This window comes from Chelonia mydas, chromosome 1 (genome assembly GCF_015237465.2).
Source record: "Chelonia mydas isolate rCheMyd1 chromosome 1, rCheMyd1.pri.v2, whole genome shotgun sequence".
NCBI lineage: Eukaryota > Metazoa > Chordata > Testudines > Cheloniidae > Chelonia > Chelonia mydas.
In genome coordinates this window covers 116,932,751-116,945,525 of record NC_057849.1, presented here as the reverse complement: position 1 = coordinate 116,945,525, position 12,775 = coordinate 116,932,751, and the positions used below count along the sequence as shown (strand labels likewise).

At 41.9% G+C, this 12,775-nt stretch overlaps 1 protein-coding gene across 3 annotated transcripts in view; it reads right to left on the bottom strand.

Moving 5' to 3' along the window:
- Nucleotides 1-869: 869 nt before the first annotated feature.
- Nucleotides 870-12,775, bottom strand: part of AFF3 (AF4/FMR2 family member 3) — a 482,362-nt gene continuing 470,456 nt past the window's right edge. For all 3 annotated transcript variants that reach the window (XM_037898291.2, XM_043537046.1, XM_043537051.1), the window contains one exon: nt 870-12,604. In XM_037898291.2, coding sequence (XP_037754219.1) covers nt 12,465-12,604 — 140 coding nt within the window. In that variant the 3' untranslated portion in view covers nt 870-12,464. The remainder of the gene's footprint in view (nt 12,605-12,775) is intronic.

The following is a 12,775-nucleotide window of genomic DNA, read 5'->3' as shown; positions in this document are numbered from 1 at the left end:
CTGCATAGCTTCTTTCTGCCAATACCCATCCACCAGCAGCCAGTGGCAGGGGCTGATGTTTCCCTTTCCCACACACACAGGCTGCTTGTGAGCTCATGCTATTTCCTCCACAATAGGAAAGGCAAACCAGAAATACTTACCAGCCAGGAAGGCACAGCCAGTTTGCAAAATGGCCATGTAAGGGCTGCAGGTGCTTGACTTTGCAAATTTAAAGGGCTAGCTCGAGAAAGGAACTCTGTGACAAAAGTTTCTATGAGAAGGCAATCTTACATTGGGAAGACGTAGGGGCCAGGAAATCATCAGTGAAAGGGCTGTTTTGATTCAGTGTTGTGCTTAGATCACATTGCTAGTCTATAGCTGTAGACTACTGTCATCTCTTTGCAAGCAGCCTCTACTCTGTCCATGATGGGAGTAGTAGTCTTTCCCTCCCTACAAATTTCAGCAGGGAATGGGGCCATTAATAGCCCTTGTACCTTTACATCTAAATGAAATGTAACTTTATAAAAACTTGAGACTGATTATTTGTTCACCACGTTCCTCACTCCAAAAACAAACCGAGGGTCAATCATCCAATCTCCCATCCCCATTTCCAAAAACACATAGCCTCATTTTAAAGTATTTTTTTCCTTTGGGAGATCATGTAAGTCCATTCCCAGTTCCTTGTTAACATGACCCACTTGAAAATTTCTTTATTCACACCAAGATTTCAAATGACTTCATCCCTATTTGGAGTGTGGGAAAGGGTAAAAGTCTTACCCAGTAACACAGATGATGATATTGCTAAGCAAAAAACATAAAACATGAGATTTTTTCACTCTGAAAAATGTGTAAGAAAGAGACAGAGGAGACAAAGTTTAGACAGAAGGATGTCGATTTCATGATTTATTGTCACATTAAAAAAGTAATCTTACTGATGAATTAATATTTACTTTTTAATATAAAAGTGCTTATTCTTACAAATCCTTAAGGCTCATTCTGTTACATTACAGTAGGATTCTTCACCATTCCAGAAACTGTGCTACGTGAGTTTTGTATGAACTGTAGAAACAGCAAAATCTCCAAACAGTAAAACAACCTGTCAATGATTTCATGATTTTTGTACATGTGAACTTGTTTAACTGTATAACAGAGTCGAAAGCAACTGAAATCCCAAAAAACTTTGTTTTATTTTTAACCTGAAATGGAACTGATGCACTTTGAGTTTCCTATTTTGCTCACTGAAATGGAACAAATACAGTTGTTTATTAATTTAATTCTTCCCCCGTGCCTCCCTTTTACAGCAAGGAAAAAGAGAGATACAGGATAGTACGGACGTAGTATTCACTTTATATTTCTTTCAAAAAAAATTTGGATGACTACCACACACAAGCAATGTTCAGAAGCAAGACATTTATTCTTTTGAGGTCCCTACGTTGCATGTTTACTAGGCAAAACTCCCACTGAAACTAATGAGAGCTTTGCCTGAGGAAGGAATGAAAATAGGGCTCTCTTGAGAATCACTTGAGATTAAATGGTTTATTGTTTTTGGTCTCAAAGAGGAAGAATGGAGCAGATGAAAGCTCTTGCTGTTTGTATTAATCACATATGGCATATGATTTCTAGCATATACTATAATACACAGATACGAGTATATGATTTTTACTTTTAGTCATAATCAGCTATATATTATTTGGATGGACAGTGAATTTACTATTCCTACTTAAATTTAAAAAAATAGCTATTTACCGTAAATAATAATTTTTCCATAACTGGGTCAAAATGTAGTAGCAAATAGCCAAAAATTAATCTATCAGAAAAAAAAAATAATGTTAAGTCTTCTAGAATGAGGGAAAAATGCCACCTGATCTAATAAATAAAGCACTTCCAACCATTCATGAATGCTACAAGGCTATATGTACATATTTTACAGCATAAATTACTGTACAGAATATTCCCATTTACTAAATTGTTCAGCTGTGTAAACAATATTACCTGTTATACGGGGACATGTAGAGGGATTGTACTTATGTCGTGTAGGTACTAAAAAAATGCTAAATCCAGAATGCCCATTCGAAAGTTGCTGCACTATTGCTTTGGCTGTTCATCAGATAGGAGTAGAGCTAAACTGATATTGAGTCTAATAATATTATGATTTACAGGAATTTGCTGACAGTTGGCATAAATGAGATCTGGAGTTACGCTCTCTGAATCTGGGTACAAAAATAATTCTAGTCATAAAACAGGAGTCTGTACAACTAGGTCAGACAGCCACTATCGGTTACAGATTTGTTCCATGATGAACATTAGTTAACATAACGATCAGACAGGAAAGTTACTGCTACTGTGATTATTGCTACAGATTTGTTAAAAATTGCACATACAGCCAGTCTGTGGTAAAGCATCCTGTTGTTTTTGTTATCCTGTCCTCCCTCCCTCCCTCCCATTTGCTTGTTTGTCTCATACACCTGTTGTTATGTCTTATTTTTCAGAATGGAGGCTCTTTGGGGGTAGGGACTGTCATTTACTCTGTCTTTGTCACTGCCTAATGCAAAGGGACCCTGATGTGGCTGAAGCCCCTAGGCACGACTGCAATACAGATGTTAATTAATAATAATAATAAATACAGAAAAAAGAAGGAAACTGATGTAAGTGACGTTGGCATGTTTTTAACAGCCATACTTTCCAACAATGGTTATAAACGAATCTAGTGTGGCCAGTATTTGCTAATGGAACTGCATAAAAAAGATCAATTCACAAATATTAAAATCAGAAGGCCATATTCAATCCTTGAGCTGTACAAAACTTCCACTGACTTGAACTGGAGTGCAACATGTGGTCTAGGGGTAGTGAACAGCCCGCTATTAATGCTCAGCTGTTCAGCACAAATGAACTCACAGTTTTGTCTATCTGGGTTTGTGCTCATGTGTCATATGATGAATCAACGACATGCCTCTCAATTTCCATAAAATGATGCAATGTACCCTCTCAGTTATACTGTACAAGCATTCACATAATACAGGCCTGTGATTAAAATAGCCAACTTAATCTCTTTCACAGCCCACACAAAAGCTTCTTCTTCTGTTTATACATTGTACTTGTATGAAGGATTAGTGCACTAGACCCTACATTGCTACACTGCAAAACATAGTAACCTTAATGGCATCAAAGCTCCCATTCAGCCCTGGTGTAACGACTGATCTTATTGGATTTGTGCCCACTTATACCAAAGCTAACCTATGTCTAATACAGCAGTTCTCAAACTGTGGGTTGGGATCCCAAACTGGGTCGTGACCCCATTTTAATGGGGTCACCAGGGCTGGTGTTAGATTTGCCAGGGCCAAAGCCTAAGCCTGAACCCCACCGCCCAGCAGCCGGGCTCAGGTTATAGGCTCCCCACTTACGGCTGATGCCCTTGGGCTTCAGCTTTGGCTCCCCCAGCCTAGGGCACCGGGACTTGGGCAGGCTCAGGCTTCAGTCGCCCCTCCTAGGGTCATGCAGTAATTTTTGTTGTCAGAAGGGGGTCGTGGTGCAATGAAGTTTGAGAACTGCTGGTCAAATACATTTGAGAGCACCCTTGAGCTCATCAAGCAAAAATGTACTTTTTATATGTTTTTCTGCAATTTTTCTTAACATTGTTGCTAGTTCCCAAAGTTCGCAAAGTTAGCTGAATCTCATTCTGCCACATAGGACATGTATTGACGTCTATGGCAGTTCCTCAATCACAGCAGATACAGAATCAGTCCCTTTGTATTTAAACTAGGACTCCCATTCCTCTCTTTCTTTCTATTTGATCCTGCTGAAAATTCATGATGCTAAATGTGTGACATCTAAGACCTAAAATAATAAGTCCCTGCACAGACATGATACTGGCAAATCCCAGTGATCTTTGTGCAAATTCATAAAACAGCAATGCCCATCAAGAAAAAAATCATGACACAATGTAAGCCAATGCATGTGTGTTAGGCCTAGGAGGTATCACCACAATCTTCCTGCCTACAGTGCCTGGAGTGTCACATGGAGTATCCAGACTTGCCAATTCTGAGACTTTTCAGTCCCTTCTACAGCACTGCAGGGAACTCTTCCTTCAACATTTCCCATCCTGCCTCCTGGAACGGGGCAGCCAATCAGAGCTGCTGCATGTGGCAAGCGGACCTCTCCCTTTCCCCTTAGGAGACAGAAGTTTTTTGTTAGGGCTGGAGGGAAAAGGTGATACAATGGGGCTGAGAAGGAGGAGGGAAGAGAAAGAGTCCAGCAGCTCAGAGGGGCTCTGCTCCCTCCTCCCCCTTCTCTTCTGCTGGATAATATGTTGGCTCCTCCCCTTTTCTTCTCCTTATCCCTGTAGCCCCATGCCTGGGAAGTGTAAAGAAAACCTCCAGAGTGAAGGAGGTGCCCTGGGAGGAGGGAAGATGTGGGGCTGAGGGGAGGCAAAATGAATTCATGGGCGGCCAGGGGGAGGTCAATAGAATGAATTAACTCATTGGGGTATGTTTTTAGGGAGGAGCTGGAAGCCCCCGTGTCATCAGCCAGCGCTTTGTGCAGATTGAAAATCTACTTGTTTTGTAACAGGATATAGGCAGGTCTAAGAATCTAGGCAATGGGAGAAAAGTCCTTATTAAAAACACAAATACTTTCAATAACAGAGAAGAGAAAAGAGTAGAAAATTACTAGCCAAATTATATTTATTTGGGTAAATTGAACCTCTTGCTAACTTCCTCCTGTGTGAAAGGTTTTCTTTCAAAGGTCTCTGGGGGTAATGAGACCAGAGTTGCAGGTAGAACGGAGTCACCTTAGGGGAAGCTATGAAAACTGATGTTGCTAAGAAAAGAAAGACTAATCTGGTGGGATTATTTAGTGTGACCCAAATAATATGCAGAGCTATAGAGACAAATCAGTTTATAACCTCCCCTGCTTACTGAGGTTTGAGCAGTAATAGTGAGTCCATTGCTGATCTGACTGGTAGTCATTCCTCAGAATCAAAGTGTTTTGCTATTGACCTTTAGAGGGAAATTGGTAACGTGGAGCCTGGGCATTTAACCCTGGGATTCCTATTAATGTTAATGGGAGTTGGGAGTCTAACTCCCTGTGCATTATGCTGAAAATGTCTCCCTAATTGACTTGCCATGCCAATTAACTACAGATGACTCATGGACAGATGGAAATATTTTGTGAGAGTTACATAATTTTTCTTATGCCAAATAAAGAGATTAGTCCATTCTGCAATGCGCCACTGTGAAAGACAACATTTAGGCTATGAATCTGGGGATTGGGGAAAACAAATAATTTGAACATTTATGATGCTGTTGGTTAAAGACAATAAGTTCTGAAAAAAATATTTCTTTCAGGGAAGGACAAACTGGCACAGAGAAATTCAAAGTCCATTTGAACTCTTTGGAGGAACAGATAGTTTGGTTAACCTTTTTTTGTCCTATTTACATTTGTGTGTGAGTTGGTATGGCCTGGTTTCTACTAAGATCAAAACATAAATACTTCAAGAATGACTGTCTTCATGCTATTTCTGATCCAAATGAAACTAGCAAGTAATACTAATAATACTCGGCATTTTTATATAGGGTGTAATTCACCCCATGCAAAGGCCCCACACAAGGCCTATGCACCACTGCAGCCCTATTTTAAGAGCTTTAAGGATTCCTATTTTGGGGTTTAAGTGATGCAAAGGCCTTGGATTGGCCCCCTGCCCAGGAGTGAAATTCACTCATATGACTTAACATTTTACAATGATTTTTAGCACTTCTATAGCACCTTCCAGCTGAGGATTGCAAAGTGCTTTACAAAACATGAATAAATTATTAGCACCCCCATTTTACACATAGGGAAAGGGCAGCACTTTGCCCCCGTCTGTGTTCCTGCCCAGAAAGGAGCTTGTGCCCTTGGAGGAAATGCCCTGTGGGGAAAAGCTAGCCCTGTGGGGAAAAGCTGTGTAAGTTAATGAAATCCATGGTTACTTGCATTGCTTTCCCCTCTGGGCTGTGGACCCCCCCTTTAGGGATGGGTTTTGGGTCAGTCGCAGTAGGGAAAGTCCCTGGAAACATGGGATCATCCAGGGGTTAGAAGCAGCTGCTTGGGTCAGATGGCAGAGTGGAGGCAAGGGGGTGATTTGGGAGACATTTGATATCCCCAGGTGAAGGGGGTGGGGAGATACCTGACTCCTTCCTGGCGGATGAATAATGCTTTCTTGAGAGAATACTGTGTCGAAACAGTGGGGAGTTTCAGATCTCAGGTGGATTATCCCGGTGTCTGGGGAAATAGGGATCTAAGTGACTTTCCCAAGAACTTTAAATGATCTTGAAAACAGTTTATTACAAGGTAACTAAAAAATATCAAGTGTGAAATCCTGGCTCTTTTGAAAGAAATTGAAGTTTTGCCCTAGACTTCACTGGGTACGTCTACACAGCAGCGCTCCTCCCCCACCCGGTACGGGGAGAGGGACCCAGAGCCCAGGCTCCAGACTGAGCCAAAATGTCTACACTGCCCCATAACATGAGCCCCGTGAGCCTGAGTCAGTTGACCCAGACTCTGAGACTCGCAGCTGTGGGGGTTTTTTTTTTTTTTTTTTTTGCTGTGTAGCTGTACTCAGTGAAGCCAGGATTTTACTCTGAGAATCTTGTGTTCTCACCAGCTTTCCAGATAGCTTTTCTGACCAAAGCAAAGAGGTTCATATGTTTAGATCAGCTTCAAATAAACATCCAGATGCTTTTCTGAATGGATTCAGATGGGGCTCACCCATTGCTATGCATGTTCCCACTCTTTAGCACATAACCAGTGTACCAAGTCGTGTAATAATAATAATAATGATTCTGATCGTGCTCTGAGCTGGAACATATTTATAGGACGCAAGTCAGGTAATTCTCTCCATCTGAATAAGGAATCAGTTTGAGTACATGGTGTAAATCATTACAAAAAGTTATCAAAAGGAAAGACATTTTAGATCTGTGCCAGCCATACTTCTATCATCATTGTAACAAATTCATTCAGTCATTGTTAAGTGTATGGTGCCAGCAACGTGCAAGGAGATTTTATTCTTTAGTCTGAGGGTTTTCCACTGAACTGGGAGAGGGGAGTGCTGCAATCATTATAAAAAAGAAACGTTTCTTTTTGACGTATTAAGCGGATTATGCAAAGACCGGACATACTGTAGAAGGGAAATGTCGTTAATACAGCTTTGACCGAGAACCAGCGACCCTCCAGAAATTTTAGGAAAGTTAAAAAACACATAATTTTGACAAGATGTTCTTTTAAAAATCTTTTAAAAAGATTAAGGAATTCAGTCACTATTCTTTACATAAAATTCAACCTTTTTTGTTTAAAACCATAATCATTTAATGTCACATCTGCAACCTAGCCGTGGCAGATGTAGTTAATCTAAGTCAGTTTGCAAATTCCAATTTCATTTGGATTAAACACTGCGACTAAGTCACTCAATAGTATACACTGTATAGGCATTAAGGCTGGTGTCTAGTAGTTTATCTACTCCAGAGACTTTAAGCACAGATTAGCCAGGTCTAAGTGTATGTCTTCTTTTTAAAAAAATATCCTGACATTTTAGTTATGCAGATTTGTATCAGAGCTGTGAAAAATGGGTGAAAATTGGCATTATGAAAGATATACGACTGCACCATTCCCAAGGTGAGAGTCTTACAAATTAATTAGCTGCACACTTTACCTTGATAACAATTACTGCTCTTCTGAGGTGATATGACCATTCAGTGACAGGTACTCAATGATCAATGGGAGGCACTAGTAATATCCTTTGTGCTGACTGAACTTTTTCATGGTTTAGCTATGGAGTGTATAGATATGTGTGCATACGTACACTGAGGGCTTGATCCTTCCCAGTGCAGGGGAAGACTGCTGCATGTGGAAGTAAAGGTAAAAAGTGAAGAGCTGTACCAGGAGAGCAGGGAATCTGATTCTGCATTAATGAGAATACTGCTTTCCAGGCTGCCAAGTTACTCCCAGTAGCAGAAGTAAAGCTCAGACAAGGAGCACATAACTAAGCACCAGTGTTGCATGCTGAGGGATATGGCCAAGATCCTCCAAGATACTAGGCACTTAACTCCCATTGAAATAAATGGGAGTTAGGTGCCTAAATACCTTGGAGGATCTGGGCCTACACTGAGTACCATGTCTCCTCACATGCCCAACATCTGCCTACACCCCTTCCCGTTAAACCCTGTGAGATTTAGAATAAAGAAAGGGCTGTGGAAGGGGCTTGGGATTTACCGCCATACAATATAGATGCCTTTGCTCAGTGGTCAACCATACTTGAACCTATACATATCCTCCACTCACCCTTGCACTCCCTGCTGCACATCTTACAGGATCAAGGCCAAAGTGTGTCTGAATATCTCATTGACTTGGTGTTTGTGAACATCTCAGAGTATCTCAGGGCATTTTTAATGCAAAAAACCAAATTGTATTGCCTTTGGGTCTACCTGTGGCACACATTTTATTTGATAATATTCCAGTTGATTTCCCATGCCTGCATGTACTCGTCAGCTGGTAGACTAGCTGTCTGTCACATTCAGAAGTTTCTGTTTTATACCAAACCTCTCCCTCCAGGCATAATTTTGCTTTTGAGCTGGATTTGTACAGGTTGACATCTTCACCTCTGAAATATTGAGATGGAATCTCTAATGCAAGAGACGGGAGCCTTTATCATTCTTAGGGGACTTGAAACAATGAATTAAAACAAACAAGACGTGCCTTTGCAAGTGGCAAGCAAAGTAAGGGCCGTCTCTAAGGGTCTGATCCTGCAGTGTGCTGAGAACCCTCAGCTGACACTGAAATGCCTGGGACTACTTATATACTTAAAGGGATGCTTAGACTTAAGTGTGCATACTGGAGGATTCTCTGCTCCTTGAAGTCTTTAAACCATGATTTGAGGACGTCAATAGCTCAGACATAGGTGAGAGGTTTTTCGCAGGAGTGGATGGGTGAGATTCTGTGGCCTATGTTGTGCAGGAAGTCGGACTAGATGATCATAATGGTCCCTTCTGACCTAAATATCTATGAATCTATAGGAGCTTTGCTGGGTCAGGGCCCGAGGTCACACAGCCCTTTTCAGGATCAGGCTCCAAAGGAATGAGACGAAGTGTCTTTGGTTATCATGCCGTACCCACCTGTAGTTGTTTGAAGAGCAGCAATCGTGACCAAAAGCAACCTGTACAAAAGCAACGTGCCTGTGGTTGAACTGCATGCTCTAACCTCATCAAAATGCCCAGCTGTAAGGAGCATTGTGGACAGGAGGCCCAGTTCTCTGTTGGGCTAAATGGGCGCAGCTCTATTGACTTCAATGGAGTTTCTTCTGTTTACACGAGTTCAATGTAAGTGATTCCAGCACAAAACCTACCATCAATGTACCATTTCCGTGGCACTTGATGGGTATTTTAGCTGGAATGATTCCGCATAAAAACAGCTTAAAAGAAAGTGCACAAATCTACAAGAAAACCTTAGTAGTCAGGAAACATGTTACAATAAGAGGACATTAACTCTTCCTGAATTTCTGTGAAATCGCTATACACATTGCAGCCAAACAAGTTCCAAAAGAGCTCATAATTAATAAAATCTATCCCCAGTCGCAGCACAAGAGATGTGATTCAAAGTTCCTTACTTGAAACTCCAATGCCAAGTTAAAATCTGTGTAAGGCAAGCAATATATGTTGCTTCTAAGTTTAACTGGCATAAAATAGTGATAAGAATTCTGAAATACCAAAAAAACCCCAAACTCAAACCCCACATCTGAAGACAAATGATAAAGCAACCACCAAAGAAAGCAGAAGCAAATTTAACAGGCATCCCACTTGTCTGGTTTGACAGAAATTCCCACACTGCTATCCTAACAGAACCAAATTACTCACGGTATTAAAAGGATTTAAATCACTTCCTCATCTAGGAAATCACTGGCCTACTTTCCCAACCAGACATCAGGCAGGTAATAATCAGCTAGGCACTGACCAAGTTACATTCCAACAACTGTAACTGAATGATTCGTATTTTTTCTGCAACGTGCAACAAAGTGAATCTGATGACATGACATTGAGTATGTCTGCACTGCAGCAGGAGGTAATTTCCAGCTCAGATAGATGTACATGCACTAGCTTTGGTGGAGCTCGTACACCCAAAAGAGCAGTGTAGCCGTGGCAGTGTGCGCTAGCCGCCAGAGTATTTACCTAGGGTCTCGGATGGGATTGCTGCCTCCCATTCTGCAGCTACACTGCTACGTTGATAGAAGCTAGTGCGTGCACATCTACCCAAACTGGACATGACACCTGCAGCGGCGGTGTAGACATACCCATTGTCTTACCGCAAATCTTTTAATGTGGTAACAAACTAAATTCAGTGGCGGAACGCCCCCGCGCCCCAACCCCACTTCCAGGCAGCAGCGCCAGGCAGACAGGGCAGGGGTGAGGGAAGCATCCCCATTCCCCAGCAGCTGCGCTGGGCGCGGCAGCAGAGGAAACCCCCTGCAACCCCAGACCCCACTCCCTAGTGGCAGTGTTGGGCAGGTGCTCTGGCGAAGGAAGCCCCCAGTGCCCCTCAATCCTGGCAGAAGCCGGCTGGCCACAGGGAAGCCCCCAGCGCCCCCTAATCCCATTCCCGGCAGAAGCCGGGGGGTGGCAGGAGAAGTCCTGCTGCGGTCCCAGGACTGGAGGAGCTCTCGCTACCTGCTCTGGCCTCAGGGCTGGGGAAGCTCTCACTCCCTGCTGTGGCCAGAGTGTCTCAAGTCTTGGGGCCACAGTGTGGGGGAGTGCAATGGGGAGACCCTGGGTGGAATGGCAGGGGAGGGAGGGAAGGGTCATAGAGGGGTGGGGCGGTGGGGTGGGGTCACATATGGAGGGGTCAGAATGGGGGTGGGACCACAGATGGAAGGGGTGAGATGGGGCCCCCCACTTGCTCTGGCCCAGGGCCCCAGGAAACCTTAATCTGCCTCTGGCTAAATTATTTGATGTGTGGTTTCTAATGCAACTCATCAGACATGTTCATATGTAACTTTTACTGGCAGATATTTTTGCACCAGCATCACACTAATATTGAGATAAAGCTGACTAGAAGGTAGCAATGAAGATGGCCATTCATTGACTCTTACTTGAGCAATGCAACTGAAGTTAATGTAGCTACTCGCATGAGTAAAGGCTAGAGGGCTGGGTGCAAAATAACCAATAAAATTACATTTCAGATGAAAACAATCAAATGTTTCCAGAGGAGTGAAAATGAAATTAACCAAGAACAAAAATCCACTAAATGCACACAACACATTAGTTATGAACTGGCCATGGCCTCAGCTGATCCAAATTAAATTGCAATTACTTTAGGATTAATTCCCTTGGCACAAAAAACACAGCCTGTCAACAAGAGCTGAAAACACCCCATAAATCAAGAAACATTAAAGCCTAGTGGAGGATTATGCATGACGAGTGAGAGGATTATGATAGGAAACCGTGCTTAGTCTGGTGAGCAGCAAACCCAGCTTTCCAAGATAAAGAGAATTTCATGTAATGGCATGATACAGACTAGAAGAAACTGCAAGTAAGCTACTTTAAGATGGAAAAGATATCAAAACCAGAGCCAGTAACATGAAGCCTCACTGCACAAAGCAAACAAATGTCATCGATATGTGTGTATGTGTATGCACGTATATGCACATGTAATAAATGGACTTTCTTTGCTAGCTGGGTTGCAGTTTGCAGTATTTTTGTGTTATCTTCTTGCCTGTAATGACAGTACACAATTTTCCAGAATCTCTTCTAGTTTCTTGTTATCAATACACCCATTTTTCAGGCTGTTTCCTCGATAATGTTCATTATAGTGGACAAGGAGGCTGAACAGGAGGTCAGGTAATTTCAAAAGCCGAGAAATAAAGAAACGAATGCAAGCTGTTGAAACTTATTGCACAAAAGTTAACGCTTTCTCGCTCCATATTTTTTCAGTCTACACAATTCATCCATACATCCCAATCAGGAAATAAGAGGGAAATAAGAACACTGAAAGTTCTATGGAGCATCCAAACGGCCAGTCAGACTCTCATTGTCCCTAATTCAGGAAAGCACTTAAGTGCATGTTTAAGTTCTACTGAAGTCAATTGCATTTAAGCACATGCTTAAAGTTAAACACACACTTAAGTGCATTCCTGACTGGGAGCCATTGTGTTTATTGCACTTGGTTCAATTAACTCATGAGATTTTGGTTTCTGAGTTTTTCTAAGCACAGGTATAAGAAATGTGTGTGTGTATTAAGACATCTGTGGTCAGTTCTGTCTAGAGTATGACAATGTTTGGAGATTGCTATGGAACAATGCATTCTGGAGAGACATAGCTGCATATTATACATACACACATATATGTCTACACTCTGAAAAATGTTGTTCAACGTTGAAGAAATATTCACCTTTGTTTGGATGCTATGGTTGATTATTTCTGTAGCACAGTGTCCAGAATAACTGAATCGTCCATGGGAGATTATGCAGTTCATTTGAATGGCACACAGTCTTTTGCCTGAGCACTATTCCGTACCCAGTGAAGTCCTTGTTGAGTGTACTGAACTAAATGCTCCATACTGCTGTGTAGGGTGACAGGTCCCATCAATGCATCCAACTCATTAAAAAACTCTGTGGAAAAAATATTAAGCGTTAGAATAAGGAAAGTGACATTTGCTATTTATCACAATGTAGTAGCTAGTTTCTTTTACTAACTAAATCACACTGAACATTTTACTAAAATGGAAGTTTGGGGTGAATGAGTGTCCTTAAGGCCCCGATGGTCCATGATCTGAGTGTTGC